Source organism: Chrysochloris asiatica, unplaced genomic scaffold, assembly GCF_000296735.1.
Source record: "Chrysochloris asiatica unplaced genomic scaffold, ChrAsi1.0 scaffold00002, whole genome shotgun sequence".
NCBI lineage: Eukaryota > Metazoa > Chordata > Mammalia > Afrosoricida > Chrysochloridae > Chrysochloris > Chrysochloris asiatica.
Window position 1 is genome coordinate 13,285,632 of NW_006408520.1, and position 16,705 is coordinate 13,302,336.

General features: G+C 38.1%; 1 protein-coding gene across 5 annotated transcripts in view; it reads right to left on the reverse strand.

The window, feature by feature from the left end:
* PTBP2 (polypyrimidine tract binding protein 2) overlaps positions 1–16,705 on the reverse strand; it is a 113,278-nt gene that overhangs the window by 72,300 nt on the left and 24,273 nt on the right. For all 5 annotated transcript variants that reach the window (XM_006830935.1, XM_006830933.1, XM_006830932.1 and 2 more), the window contains exon 3: positions 11,517–11,592. In XM_006830935.1, the coding sequence (XP_006830998.1) occupies positions 11,517–11,592 (76 nt within the window). The remainder of the gene's footprint in view (positions 1–11,516; positions 11,593–16,705) is intronic.

The following is a 16,705-nucleotide window of genomic DNA, read 5'->3' on the forward strand; positions in this document are numbered from 1 at the left end:
TCCCTGAGTATCATTGGCTCTTGTTCATATGGTACCTCTTGAAATGGTTGAACATTAACCATTTCCTTTGGGTACAATGACTGTGTATTCCTTCCATCTTTTCTCCTATGAGCTTAACTCTATTCGTGTTATCATGGTCAACTCTACTTTGAGGAGGCATCTGTTCCCCGGTCGCATCTTGAGTGCCTTCCAACCTGAGGGGCTCATTTTCTGGCCCTTTATCTGACAGTGTTCCTCTGCTATTCATGAGGTTTTCAGTGACTAGCGATTCAGAAGTAGTTCGTCACTCTTTCTTCCTAGTCTGACTTTGTCTGGAAGCTCATCTGAAACCTGTCCACCATGGGTGACCCTGCTGGTTATTTAAAATACCGGTGGCATAGCCCTCAGAAGCACAGCAACTCAAGCCACCACAGCATGACAGACAGACAAGTGGTGGCCGTTTGGTTTTACGTCGAAACTGTTGCTTTAAATTTCGATTCGAATCCTGATACAATCAAGAAGTTCTCTCCCAAGATGGCGGCTCCGGGAACAGCTGAACATCTACTTTATTCCCTTTCAAATAAAAATAAATTTCCTTGTATATTTTTCTCCGTTATCAATCATTCCAGCATCCATTAAACCCAGTGATTCTAGGCCAGCCCCAAACCATAAAACTCCTAAGCCCTTCTATTTACAAATAACTCAGAAGTTCTTCTATTTCTTGACACATCATCTCTTCCAAATCCTATTTCCAAGACCCTAAAATTCAAGACCTTAAAAAATATCTCTACACTTCACCAAGCAGATCTGGGCAGCCAACAAACATATGAAGAAATGTTCATGATCACTAGTCATTGTTGTTAAGTGCCACTGAGTCAATCCCGACTCATAGGGACCCTGTATAGGGTTTCCAAGGAGCAGCTGGTGAGCTTGAATTACCGACCTTGCAGTTCAAATGACTTTGCAGTCTGATGAGTTTTTATGGTTCAAATGACTTTGCAGCCTGATGCATTAGTCCACAGCACCAGAGAGATGCAAATGAAAACAACAATGAGATATCAGCTCACACCAGCAATAACAGCAAAGTTAAAAAAAAAAGTAGAGGACAATAAATGCTGGTGAGGATGTGGAGAGACTGTAACCCTCCTACATTGCTGGTGGAATTTCAAAATGGTCTGACCACTCTGGAAAACAATTTGAAGCTTCCTCAGAAAGTTGGAAATAGAAATACCTTATGACGCACCAATTCCTCTACTTGATATTTACCCACAAGAAATACGAGCCATAACACAAGTAGATACATGCACACTATTGTTCATAGCAGCACTATTTAAAATAGCAAAAAGATGGAGACAACCTAAGTGCCCACCAATGGAAGAAAGGATAAACGGACTTTGGTATATACACACAAAGGAATATTATGCTACCTTGAAGAATAACAAGGAAGCTTCAAGCATTGCATAACATGGATGAACCCTGAGGACATTATGCTGAGTCACAAAAGGAGAAATACTGCAAAGGACCAATATTGTAAAACCTTAAGAAAAAGTATCCACACTAAAAGGGGGGTAAAACAAAAATTTTTTGTTGGTTATTGGAGTGTGGGGGTTGTGGGAGGGGGAGGTGGAGCATAGGGTAGGGAATAGACACAGGGCAATTTGGGTGCTGGGGAGAGGGGGCAACACACAAGAAGGGGGAGAGCAATAAAGTAACAAGGCACATGGGAGAACATTTAGGCAGGTTTGCATGGGCTAAGTGGGACAGAGATAAATAGTGATGTATGCTCATCACTTGGAAAAACAGGACTCTGTGATACAGGGATTGAGGTATGGTTTGAATGCGTAAAAGAGGGGAAATAATGTTAGGATGCTAGGCTATCTTTTGAATCTTGGTTTCCCTTGCATAGCATTGTAAAATAGGCACTAGAGGGGGAGAGAAAAGAGTAGCCAGAAATATCACCATAGAAAGCTTGTTAAATCCGTCTCCAGCCTATAACTGATTGGAATACCTGAAACGGTAGGCTTCCTATGGAGCCTTTACATTGCATAAGACCATAGGTGGCATCCTGAACCCCATTCAGAATCTTCTGAGGTGGGAAATCTCCACTTGAAGGACAAGTAGACCAGCCTGGAGAGGTTAGAAGAATGGAAGCAGGAAAAAACAAAATAATGACACTCTGATAAGACTACTACAAGGATGAGCAAGTTGTTCCCCCAGAGAAGCCAAGCGATCTTGGGTCCCCTCAGGGCAAACTCCCTTCCAAGACTGAGACTTAAGGGGAATACTTAACCAAGCATGTTGTCTGACTGGTGACCACGCTGATTTACTGATAAGGGGCAGTGGGGGAAAAACAGCAATTAAGCTGTGAGCTAGTAAGTCCAACCACATTCAACAGACTCCTATTAACCAGAGTTGAGACGTGGTTGACTAGCAGTATGGCGAGACCACAGAATTCCTAGACACAGGGACATGGCCACATAGAACTAGAGGGGAGAGTGAAGCGTCCAGCTGATATGAAGTGAGGGAAAATGTACAAGAATACCCATACTTGCAGACAGTACCCACTTGACCTGGATTCAATGGTTAGATGATCAGAACTCGACTAGAGTAAGAAAGATGAAAAAAAGAGTAATGTGCTACAATTTGATGAACTTGCCCTATACTTATGGATGTAGTAGCTCAAAAGAGGGAATGAATCTTTACAGCAAGGATCATTCCCACCCCCCTCGGTACCCGGGGATGGGCAACTCAGACATTGGCTACCCAAAATGGGAGGGACTACAAAGGCAAGAAGTGGCTGGATTATGAGCTTTCAAGAGGGAGCCTAGTTCCACAGGGTGCAGGGGGAAAATAGAATCTCCACTAAGTGGTTTCCAACTTGTCTGGACAGGGCTGGTAAAAGGAGATGGTTCAATAGTGAATAATTGCTATCAGGACTGACTGTGAGTGTTGCAAATATAAAGGTAGATGTTTTGTAACAAAAAGAGGGGAGTGGTTGATTTTGCAGTCCAGGAGCAGAGGGCACTGGGACCATCAAGGGAGAAGAGTGGAGTGTGGGATCCTATCCAGAGAAGCAGTGATGCCAGAGATGGAGAAGAGTTGTGTGCTGATGGCCGGGGGTCAGACTTGCAGGGTGTACCCTTTGGTTGTTTGAATGGTTATATATTCATGAGTACTTCAGTGTATACACACACACAACAAAAAATTCAGAGGGAACGAAAGCAAATGCTATTGAATGGTGATGCATGGAGGGGATTGTAATCATTGCAATGAAACGAAGTACTATAGGATGAATGTAAAGCTGATGCTCTCCCATGTTAACTATCACTCAATTCACAATAATAACTTAAAAAAACAAAAAAATCTCTAAAGTAGATCACTGAAGAGTTTTTAACTTTTCCTATATACAGTACTGACACTCTTACCTAAGGAATTCAAATGAAACAAAAGTTCCTTCTAATGTAAATCTGGTCCAAGCTTCTTAGAATAAATCCTGTTTCCAGGCCCCTAACTCTCTGGGCTCACCTTTAGTCATTCTCCATTTCATATATATTGGGGGTGGGGGGTTGGCAGTAAGAATGAGTGAGAGTTAGGGTCCTGGTTAGACCTTGGACTTCATTTATTGTTAGTGCTATGGTTAGGACTAACTTTAATGTTAGGGGTAAGGGTTGGGTTAGGGCTAGGAGTAAGGCTTTGTCTAATTTTAGTGTTACAGTTAGGTTTATTATTTCTTGAAAGCTATTTGATTTCCTCTTCATTTCAAAGTTCCATAACTAGATTATTTCCTCCTTTTACTTTATGCCTTTGTTATTGTTGTGATTGTATCTGATTCTCTTTTTTCAGTCTTAACACATCTGCTTAATTTTGCATACTTCTATTATCTGGATTGAGTCTAGGTGATACTGTCATGTATGCTAGTCTCAGGTTGTTCTGTGTCCAAAGAACTCTGTCTAAAATTTTTGCAATATTAGTCCTGTTTTGAAAAAATTAATTTCTACATCTGAAAATGGCCTAATTTCACCATTATACTTAATAGGTCCTCCACTTGCCTCTCAGTCATTCTGTCGTGGCTTGCATGTTGTTGTGATTCTGGAAGCTATGCCACTGGTATTTTAAATACCAGCAGTGTCACCTATGGTGGACAGGTTTCAGCTGAGCTTCCTGACTAAGACAAGGATGAAAGAGACACGAACTACTACCAAGTATTTACTTACTGAAAACCTTATAAATAGCAGTGAAACACTATCAGATAATATCAGAATACTGAATATTTAAACATGATGAACAACACGAGGACATCGTCAGATATAATGCCAGAAGATGAGCCCCTCAGGTTGGAAAGCAATCAAAATACAACTGGGAAAGAGATATTCACTCAAGGTTGAGGTGACCATGGTTAACACTTTCAGGACCTTCATTTATTGATGGGGTACAACTCAAAATGACGAGAAACAGCTATAAACATCCATTAATAATTGCAACATGAAAAAGTACAAAGTATGAATCTAAGAAAATTGGAAGCTGTCAAAAACAAAAAAGAACACATAAAAATAATCTAGGTATCAGTGAGCTGAAATGGACTGGTACTGGCCATTCTGAATCTGACATTCACATGGTCTATTATGCTAGAAAAGACAAATTGAAGAGGTAGGGCATTGCATTTATCATCAAAAAGAACATTTCAAGATCTATTTGGAAGTATAATGCTGTCTGTGACTGGATAATACCCATATGCCCAAATGCCTAATACCACTCTTACTCAAATTTATGCACCAACCACTAAAGCCAGTAAAGATGAAACTGAAGAATTCTACTCTTTAGTCTAAAATTGATAAAACATACAATCGAGATGCACTGATAATCACTGGAGATTGGAATGCAAAGGTTGGAAACAAAGAGAAAAGACCAGTCCTTGGAAATTATGGCCCTGGTGACAGAAACTATGCTGGAAATTGCATTATAGAATTTTGCAAGACCAACAACAATTTCATTGCATGTTCCTTTTTTAAACAATTATATACATGGATACCACCAGATCGAATATACAGAAATCAAACTGACATCTATGTAAAGATAAGGTGGAAAGCTCCATATTATCAGCCAAAACAACTGTGGAAAAGATCATCAAACTGCTCATGGGCAAGTTCAGACTGAAACTGAAAAAAATTAAACAACCCCATGATAGCCAAAATATGACTTTGAACATATCCATCTGAATTTAGAGATCATCTAAAGAGCAGATTGTACCAGTATAGGGTTTCTCAAGCTGTAAGTCTTATGGCAACAGAAAAGCCTTATCTTCTTCCAGGGAGCAAGCACCTGGTGGGTTGGAACTGCTGATCTTGCAGTTAGCAACCCAACACATAACCCACTACACTTGTTCCTCTGTTGTTCTTAAATAACACAGAGTTGGTTAAAATTCATAACAACCCTATATAGGGTTTCCAAAGCTGGTAGGTTTGAACTGCTGACCTTGTGGTCTAATACTTCACCATACAGTGCCACACTCTAGCAGATAATTATTCCTTCAGATATTTTTCTTCAAGCTCAATATTTAGGCTTTCCATTGACTCCATTCTATTTCTTTGCCCTTTTAGTGTGCAATCTATTTTTCAAGTCTTAAGAGTAAATCTTTTAGCTTTCTAGTTGCTGATTTTGTAGCGCTCCCATTTTTTTCAACTTTTCTGTCAATTTGTTTCCTGATTATTTTCCATGGTTTTGTCTGTTTCCCTGATTTCATCTGTAGTTTACTCCATCTTTCTCTCAATCCATTCAAGTTACCTAATTAACATTTATCAGGCAGTTACCATACCATGTCTGGTGTTATATTTTCTAACTGTATTTTAGTCATTTGTGAGACAATCTGTCTTGTTCCTTTGTATAAGCTGAAATTGTCTATTTTCTAAGTCACTGTGTCATTTTATATTTAGTTGACGATAGTATATTGGTATATTATTCTCAGGCCCTCACAACCTTTCTCATGGTGGATGTGGTAGAAATAGGAAGTATGAACACAGTTGGTTCTCTGTTCACTGTTTGTGTAGGCATAGTTTAAGGAAGATTCACATTCCTCGAAAAGCAGGGGTACTATTCCAGGGGCCAGACTCCAGGCAGAGGAGAGACTGCACAGGAGGGGGTTCCACTAACCAGGGGATTGGCAAGGGGAGCAACCCAGGAGGGCCTGGAAACAAGAGAAGACTGCACCCCCTCATTGCCAACCTCCAGTCGACTCCTGATCTGTAGACTGCTGTATATATAGTAGCTCGCAAAAGCTCATGATTTCTGCACTGATCCATGTCAGCCCACAGTGGTTCAGTGCATCTGCTTACTATGTTATCTTGCCCCAGACTCTGGCTCCCATTTCTTATTTTACATTCTAAAACAAAACTAGTAATAGTTTCTATTTCCCACATGTAACCTACTGTTTCAAATACATTTAAAAAATATTTTATTGACATCTTCTCCCCAAACTCATTTGTACTGTTAAGTCCCAACATCCATAAACAATCATTACTCTGGTTACTATGGTGGTGGTGCGCCATGGAGTCGGTTCCGACTCATATCAACCCTGTACAGGGTTTCCAAGGTTACAAATCTTTATGTGAACAGAAAGCCTCACCTTTCTCCTGCAGAACAGATGTTAGTTTCAAGCTGCTGACCTTGAGGTTTGCAGCCCAATTCGTAACTGCTACATTACCAGAGCTCCTTTTGGTAACTATACAAAACATTAATTTTGTCTGTGCCTAAGTTTACAGAAATGGCATCACACAAGTATGTACTCTTTTGTGCCTGACATCTTTTGCTGTATAATGTTTAAGATTCACCAAGGCTGTTGCATGTATAAGTAACTACTCTTACGTTAGTCAAAACCAACTCCCTTAACAGTAACAACTATGCCATAATGTATTTATTTATCCATTTTCATGTTGTTAGACATTTGGGGTTATTTCCAACTTAGGACCATTGTGAATAAATTTTTAAAACACTTCCATTCAAGACTTTTAGTCCGCATATGCTTTCAATAGATTAAAAACCTAGAAAGAGAAGCAAATGGGTCATAGGAACTGTTTATAAGAAACTGCCAAATGTTTTCCCAAACTATTTTACACTCTTACCAGCAATGGCAAATAGTGCCATTTATATACCTTATTTTGCCCATTAAAAAATTAAAATAAAATGGATTGTCTATATTTAATTTTTGTTAAGTGCCGTCTAGTTGATTCTGATCCATAGCAACCTTATATAGGGTTTTCAAGGAGCAGCTGGTGAGCTTGAATCACCAACCTTGCAGTTCAAACGGCTTTGTAATCTGGCACATTAACCCAGAGCGCCACACCAGGACTCCCTATACTTAATTACTGGTGTGAAGAGATCTTTTATATAGTCTAAATATAAGTCCTTCGCCAGGTAAAATACACTGTCGTTTCTTATGCCTTATCTTTGAAATTTCTTAACAAGGCCTTCTAATAAGAAGTAATTTTGATAGAGCCTAGTTTACAAATTTCTTTTTGGTTAGTGCCATTTATGTCTTTTCTTAAAAAACAACAACAAGAAAAGATAAACTATGTATATCCACAGGTTGAGAACAAGTTTTTCCTAGAAATTTTATGTAATAGTTTTTAGCTTTAGGAATAGAACTCATCTCAAATTCATTTTAAAACATGGTCTGGTGTAAAGTTTGAGGTTCCTTTTTGTTGTTGTTACTTGTTCGTAGTGGTTACAAATCAGACTGCTAACCTCAAGGTCGGCAGCTTGAAACTACCAGCCATTCCACAGGAGAACAATGAGGCTTTCTGCTCCGGTAAAGATTTACAGCCTCTGAAACCTTATACAAGGTCACTATGAGTCGGAACCAACTCCACGGTACTTAACAACAACTGTTCATATGGAGTCCTGGTGTGGTGCTGTGGGATAAGCACTGGCCCATGCAACGCTGGTAGTCCAAACTCACCAGTAACTTCTCAGAAACCCTATAAAGGGTCACTATGAGCAGAACTGACTTGACAGCACTTGGCAACAACATTGCTCATATCTGTTCTAGAACCATTTATAGACAAAAAAACCTTTTCTTTCCTCATTGAGTGGTCAATGTACTATTGCAAAAAATTGGTCTTAAACATGATTTCTCAACATTATTCTGTGACAATAACTATGCCTATACTAAAACTTCTGTGACTACTACAAGTTTTCAGTGAGTCTTGAAATCAGACACTATGAGTGCCCAACTTTTTCCTTTTTGGTCACTCTACATCACAATAAATTGCAAATGACTGAAAAGTTTCTCAAGTCTCTCATTATAGTAAAAGAATTGGAAAAAAAAAGTACAAAACAAAAAAATTACTAAATATTTACAAATTAAACTAAATAATTCTGAACAGATGCATCAACAACCAAAGAAAACTAACAAATTCTGTTGGACTTCTGATTGAGTTTAACTTCAGCTATTTATTTTCTAGTTGTCCTAGGTTTTTCTGTTGCACCAAACTGGGTTAAACGAATATTTGATTGCATTTTGTTTCAAGTACTTTATGGGCTTTAAAGAAGTTCTGGTTAATGCTCTGGACTGCAAGGTCAGTTTGAACCACAGAGTCGGCAGTTCAAGCTCACCTGCCGCTCCTCGGAAACCCTATAGAAGGCCACAAAGAGTTGGAACCAACTCAACGGCACTTAACAACAACTACAACATGGACTTTAAAACAACAACAACCAGCTTTTGAGGTATAATTCAACACAATAAGCTGGGCATATTTAAAGGGAATAATTTGATAAGTTTTGACGTATGTATAGTACACCTGTGAAGTCTTCATCACTATTAAAAGAGTATAACATATTCATCACCATATAATTTCATCGTGGCCCTGTGCAATCCCTCCTTTCCCTAATTCGAAATCCAAGTAACCATCAATCTGCTTTTGTTAACTACAGAGTAATTCTTTAAAGTTTTTAAAGTTCTATGTAAATAAATTCATCTAGGGTGTACACATTAACATCTCAGTTTTTTCACACAGCATATTTTAAGATTCACCCCTGCTGTTACATGTATTAAATAGTTAAGTCTATACTGCTGAATAGTATTCATTGGTTGATGAACTTTTAAGTTGTTTCCAGGTTTAGGTTACTGAAAATAAAGTTGCAATAAACATCTGTGTACAAATTTTTAGTGAATGGCACTAACAACAGGCTATTTCAGAATATGCTTCTACTGCTTCTTCTCTAGTTCATGGCTTATTGTCCTACTTCTTTACACAATTTTTAAGTTTTGATTGTATGCAGAATATTGTGGGCAACAGTTGTAGACAGCTTAAAACATGCTGTAGTCCTTAGGGAATGCCACTTTGTTTTGGCAAGGAATCAAATTACTATAGAACTTTTATGCCCTGTCAAGTCAGATGACTCTACTTTGTTAACTTGCTCTTATGCTAACTTAACTTGTACAAAGGGATCGTTTCTCTTAAGGCCCAATCTCTCTATAGTTAACTTAAATGTTTTAGATGCTTGACAAGATGTATGAATTTTGAATTCCCAGAACTCCAATATCTACCCAATCTTTGGTTTCACTATTTATCTCTAGGCCCCAGAGCAGGCAATTTCTGATAGACCTTTTAATGCCACACACTGTACATGTACAGTCCAGCTGTTCTTCTAAGTACTAAATGACATGAATCCTCATAGCAAACTCTGCTTTGCTTGCACTATGCCTAAGTCTCTGGACAATTTTCTTCTCCAGGACCATGTCCCACATATTCCAGCTATTTAGGTAACCTTACTTTCTGATCTTAGCCTCTATTGCTCAATCAGATCTGTATGGTCTGTAAGGTCTCTCCTTTTCGACAGCAGTAAGGTACTCCAAGGCAAAAAGCCAGTGATCATGAACTAACCTCACGTGTTTCCCTTCTCTCAATAATCATGATCTTATACTGTTTGCACATAAGTTCCAAACAACAGTTGCCCCAAATATTTTATTCAGTTTCACAGGGAGAAGGGCATCAAGGGAAAGGCAAAGCTAATACTAGTTACTCTGTCATGGTTCTGCATTGTCAAACCCTAGTGAAAGAATGAGTTAAGCACTGATGCTAACCACATGGCTGGCTGCTCAAATCAACCAGCCACTCCATGGCAGAACGATGAGACTATCTACTCCTGTAGAGACTGACAGTCTCAGAATTGTAAAGAGAAGTTTCTATTCTGTCCTTTAGGTTGCTATGAGTTGGATTAGTGGGTTTGGTTTTCAAGAATATATTACATAAAAGATTGATAAAAAGAGTTACAAACACTTGAACTAATGTTTACGTTACTTGTTAGAAAAGATACAGCATGTTCAATTATTTGGTATATGGTGCCTGTAATATGGTATATCATTGCTTATTATGTTTTATAATCACAACATTGAAAAAGCTGTAATAATGTGTTGACAAGTTTATCTCCACATAAAGTACATCATTATCATCATATTTGGCAAGTACGTCATCATACCATCAAGTGTGTGGCTACATTTATGTATATACAATAACTACTTGGAGGAAGTCAAAATACCTTCTAAACTTTTAAGATTCTGTTGATGCTCAATATAATTAATGCTTCAAGCAATTAATTCAAGAAAAGATGCATATATTTAAAAAAAAAAAAAGAACTTTTTTGGTGTCAGGGAATAATGTGAAATGTTTTAAGTGTTTTCACGTCAGTTTCAACTCATATCAAACCTGTATTAGTGTTTCCAAGGAATGACTAGTGAATTTGAACCACTGACTTTTGGGTTTAAACAAACCTTATGATCCAGAGCTTTATCCTACAGTGCATTTATAGGTGCAAAATTGGGCCGATTAGCCATGAAACTATGCCTAAACTTGTCTATGTTTGTTTATACAGACATATGCTACAACCAACCAAAACTGTCATTTCAGACATATGTAACTCAAGAAAATTCCTAAACTGGTAAACTCATATTAAATTTCCAAGAAGATAACAATAAAGGAATCAATTCAAAGAATTAAAATATTGCTACAGCAAAGAAAAAAGGCAAAAACACAGAAAACAATTGTCTAGGTTAGATCATTTTGTTTTACTGTTTGTTGTTAAGTGATGTTGAGTTGGTTCTGACTCATAGATACCCTGTATAGGGTTTCTAAGGAGCGGCTGGTGACTTTGAACCACAGACTTTGCAGCTCAAAGATAATTTGATTATTATTTATTGCTTGTGCTTTGGGGTTCACGTGACAAAGAATACTGAAAAGAAAAAAAGAAAGAAAGAAAAGAATTTAAATCCTGTGATACCTTAACACAAAAACTAAAACCAAAAATACAAAAGGAGTGAGTAAGGGGCTCATAACATGACAGAGAAAAGATTTTCTTTTGTGATTTAAAAAAAAAAGGCAGTTAGTTACTTGCATATAACTCACCAACTTCAAGTTTTGTCATTTGGAACATATACACTCCAGTAAAATTTCACTTTACACATCTAAACACAAAGCATTGAATTTCAGAAATAACATGTATCACAAAAAGGCAAATAAAGTCAGGTTTGAGAGAACAGCACTTACCTGTAACAACCATGCTGCTCATGTTAGAGTTTGGACTACTGAGAACACTTCCTGAGAGTAGTTCGTCAGATCCTCTCTATAAAGACAACAACATATTAGTATAAAACATCTTTACATTTAAAATGTTCATCTGAAAGCCTGTCACATATCTAACTTTTCATATTGTCAATGAAAAAGTATGTCAAATATTACACTATTAGGATAGTTAAAAATTTTTATTCTGAAAACAAAATTTTAAGTAACAAAAATGAACTGCAACCCTTCATTTTTCTATGTATCATTCTCTCTCTTTTCCCCAACACCAATAATTTACCCAAGTTCAAAAGGCAATAAATTAAAAAATTGATTATATATATGTATTTTGTTGGTTCTGACTTACAGCAACCCTCTAAACAGTTTCTGAGAAGCTGCTAGTGGGTTTGAACCACTGACCGTGTGATTCACAGTCCAGTGCTTATTCTATATACAGCACCACACCAGGAGTGTGTGTGTGTGTGTTTATACACACACATGTTGTTGCTGCTGTTAGGTGCTGTTGACTCGGTTTTGACTCATAGCAACTCTGAATATGGTTTCCGAGAAGCAGCTAGTAAATCTGAATCACTGAATCTGTGGTTCAAACTGACCTTGCAGTGTATCATGCTGCAGCACCTCACCTGGAATATACATATATACACACACATATATATATAAGCATGTATATCTATACACAAGGAGCTCTGGTAGCGTAGTGGTTACGAATCGGGCTGCGAACCTTAGGGTCAGCGGTTCGAAACTACCAGCCGCTCCGCGGGAGAAAGATGAGGCTTTCTACTCCCGTAAAGATTTACACCCTCGGAAACCCTGTACAGGGTCGCTATGGGTCGGACCCGACTCGATGGCACTTAACAACAACACAACAACATATCTATACACACACACACACTCTAAAAAACTTTGGAAAGCTACCTCAATTTTTATAAACAAGATAGTATCATAGAAGCAGGACTTTTTGAGTACTGTTCTGTGAATCTTCCATCCCCACATAGCCCCTTCATTTACCCAGACAAATCAGGTGTTTAGAAAATTAGAACTTTACAGTGGTAAGTAGAACATCATCATTACTAACAATTGAAAGTAAAAGCAAAATCTACTGAATGAGAAATCTGCCAATATAAAAAAATTTTTTCGATTGTATTAAATTCCAAATAATATGGTTATAAAATCATTATGTTCTGGGAACTACACAACTGTTCAAACCAGTCACTATTGCTTTGCCTACTTTAAAAATCTATAATTTACATACATGTTGTTAAGTGTCATCAAGCTAGTTCCAACTCATAGCGACCCTATAGAGAGTTTTCGAGGAGTGGATCGTGGGTTTGAACAGCTAGCTGTATATGCTCCCTGTTTGTTCCACATTGCCATACCAGGGTTTCATTTACATGCATTAGCTAAACTGTTTAACTTAAACAACCAACCAATCAGTACACAGAAGCTGAATACAACCATCAAAGATTTATCAAAAAGATGATAAGGTATTTCAGACAGTTCCTCCTTAATCCAAATTAACCATAAACTATTGTGAGTTCTGGTGTGGTACTGTAGAATATGCCCTGGACTGCTAATCACAAGGTCGGCAGTTCAGAAACAGGGTAGCTATGAGTCAGAACTGATTCAATGACACTTACCAATAACAACATATACTGTTGCTATGTTGTTGCTAGGTGTCTTTGAGTCTGTACCAACTCATAAGGACCCGTTACACAACAGAACAAAACACTGCCCAGTCTTGCACCAACCTCACAATCGTTTCTATGCTTAAGCCCATTGCTGCTGCCATTGTGTCAATCTGTCTTGGGGGGGCTAATCTGAGGTTAAATTCATAATTAATGAACTGTATTGTAGCAGTCAAGAGATCAGAAGACGTATTGCACTGGACAAATCTGCTGCACAGGAACTTTTTAAAGTATTGAAGAGCAGAGATGTCAGCTTGAGGACTAGGGTACGCCTGACCCAGGCCATTGTGTTTTCAATAGCCTCATATGGATGCAAAAGCTGGACAGTGAATAAGGAGGATCGTAGAAGAATTGATGCCTTTGAGTTGTGGTGTTGGAGGAGAATACTGAAAGTGCCATGGACTGCCAAAAGAACCAATAGATCTGTTTTGGAAGAAGTGCAGCCAGAGTGCTCCTTGGAGGCCAGGATGGCTAAGCTTCGTCTCTCCTACTTTGGACATGTAGTCCGGAGGAAACAATCGTTGGAGAAGGATGTCATGCTGGGTAGGGTGGAGGGTCAGAGAAAAAGAGGAAGACCCCCAACGCGATGGATTGGCCAGGTGGCATCATTGATGGACTCGGGGGTGGCAGCGGTGGTGAGGTTGGCCCAGGATTGAGCATTGTTTCGTTCTGCTGTGCATGGGGTCACTATGAGTCCGTTCCGACTCGATGGCACCTGACAACAACAACAAATTACAATAAAAATTGAAAGTTTGGAACAATTAAATATCCTTAAGTCATTTCTCTGAAATGTTCAAAAGGTTTCCACTCATTTACATTAATACTCAAAAACAAAAGCATGAGAAAAATTAACATCAAACCATATATTACATTTACATCAAGACTGACTTCTTATAAAGGTACTAGAAGTCAACATTATTAATGTTGTATAAGGATATGGTAAGTACAATAGGATACTGTATATAAGAAATTCTAAAGTGCAGTCCTAGACATATGTCACCAGCTCCAGACCTATAAATGTAAGCAATGAATGCTTTCAAGTCTACTCTAGGCCTACTGAGTAAGAAACTTTGGGGTTGGAGTTTAAACAAGCACTGTAAGAGCTACTGATGCATGCTAAAGTTTAAGAACTACCGCTATATATTACTGGTTCACTATCAATGTTTAGAAGTACTGGTGTGGTCCAGAATAAGCACTGGATTGCAAAGTCAGCTTGAACTGTATGGTCATCGTTTCAAATCCACAAGCTACTCCTTGGAAACTCTATCAAGATGGCATTTAACAATATTTTAAAGTATCAAAATGTTGAGTATTTTTTCTTGACATTCTCCGTCCATCCAAGTCAGGGATGGGGCATGTCCAGCCCACGGGTCACTTAAGGCCCGTAAAATCATTTGGTCTGGCTCTGCTCAAGGCAACCATAGTTCCAGCCATCACATTGTTGTTGTTAGGTGTCAATGAGACAGTTCTGACTCACAGCGACCCTGCATAGGGTTTCCAAGCAGCAGCTGTAGGGGTTTAATCTGCTGACCTGTAGTCTGCAGTTCAGATCAGGTATTCTAAAAGGGGAAAAAACTGAACATTCTACTTGCCAAAATTCATAGCTCTTTAAAAGATTTTTAAGTATTCAATAATCCCTGTAACTTCAGCAAACAAAGTGACTCTCTCAGTTTTCAAAATGTTTATTTCATCTCTTTTCAAGTGTATATTACCATATCATTATTTAGATATTTGCTTGGGAATAAAAATCACTTCATCTTAGTGGGTCACAAGTAATTTTGGAAATTTTGGATCTACAAAGGCATAAAAGAAAGCCTGTCAATCTGGTATATTATATGTAAGACATTTCTACCACATGCCCCCTAACCCTATCACACGTTCCAAATCTGTTAAAAGAGTAAGTACAGGAGTCTTCACAACTGACTCAGAAGAACTAAAAGCAAATTACTTGTAATTGTTATATTTATAAAATTTACTGAATAGTAACTTTTTGATCAACTTATTACTTTTATCTTAAAAATAAGACAATTATGTTTGCTTTCCAACTGAGTAAAAATCCTACCACTATTATGCTCAAAAGAAGTAACTGTGAAGTCACTACTGGGAATGTTAACAAGATGAAACAATTTTATTTCAGATACCTTGCCTACTTGTTTAAGTTAGAAAAAAATATAAGACTATAAATGAATCAAGGCCTGTTTCACATTAGTGGCTATTTGAAACATATTAAATTCGTGATATTTAAACTCAAGAGTAAGAATCTCAACTCAGTCATATTTTTTAAATTTAATTCATTTAAAATAGATGTCATTTAAACCTAAATTCAATTTAAAATTGACATTGATGTCCTTTGTTACACTTTTCACCCTATGTAATATCAACCACCATTTCAAGAGAAATATTATCTCACAAAATCAATTAACAAAACAGGGAAACACAATATATATGTCAATCAGCAAGATAAAGATTATGAGGCTAGTATTACCCTGATGGAGTACTGGTAGGTCAGTTTGGACCTCAAGGTCCGTTTGAACAGCAAGGTGGGTGGTTCAAACTCACCAGCCCCTCCTCAGAAACCCTCTATGGAGTCACTATGAGTCGAAACGGACTCCACAGCACTTGACAACACCACCATTACCATGATACCAAAGGGGGAAAAACAAAAACTACAGAACAATATCCCTTAGAGGAAAAAACTCTCACAAAATACTAGCAAACAGTATACTAAAAGAATGATACACGTAAGATTTATTACAGGAATACAAGGCAGATAAACAATAAGAAACCAATCAATGTAATATACCACAATAATATAATTACCACCACCACATCTCAGTTGAAGCAAGGTGGTACAAAGGTATGATTTGAATAAAGTTTATAAGGGTAGTGACTGGGGGTAAATAAAGGCGGTGATGGGTCAGAGTGGTGACTTGAGCCAAATCCTCTATATCAAGCTGAGACTCAAGATAGGAGGAAAAGTCAAAATGTAATTGCTACAAAAATACAGAAACCTTTATTAACCAAAAACAACAAAATGTGAACCAATTATTTCTTGACATTTCTTCCATCTAGGTCTTCATACTTCTGAGGGCAGTATGCCCTTTCTTGTTCTGAATCCTTCAGCCAGTTCATCATCATCTGACCTCTGGTATTTTAGCTATCAGCTTATTGTTGGTTGGTTGTTGGTAAGTGCCGTCGAGTCGGTTCCGACCCATAGCGACCCTGTACAGGGTTTCCGAGGGTGTAAATCTTTACGGGAGTAGAAAGCCTCATCTTTCTCCCGCGGAGCGGCTGGTAGTTTCGAACCGCTGACTTTAAGGTTCGCAGCCCGATTCGTAACCACTACGCTACCAGAGCTTATCCTGGACTAATTCAACCAGATTTCTGAAATTCTGTAAGTCAGCAATGTATCATCTGACCTACTGATTTGGGTTCATCAACCCCTGCACCATGTGTGCCTACAGCCTGACA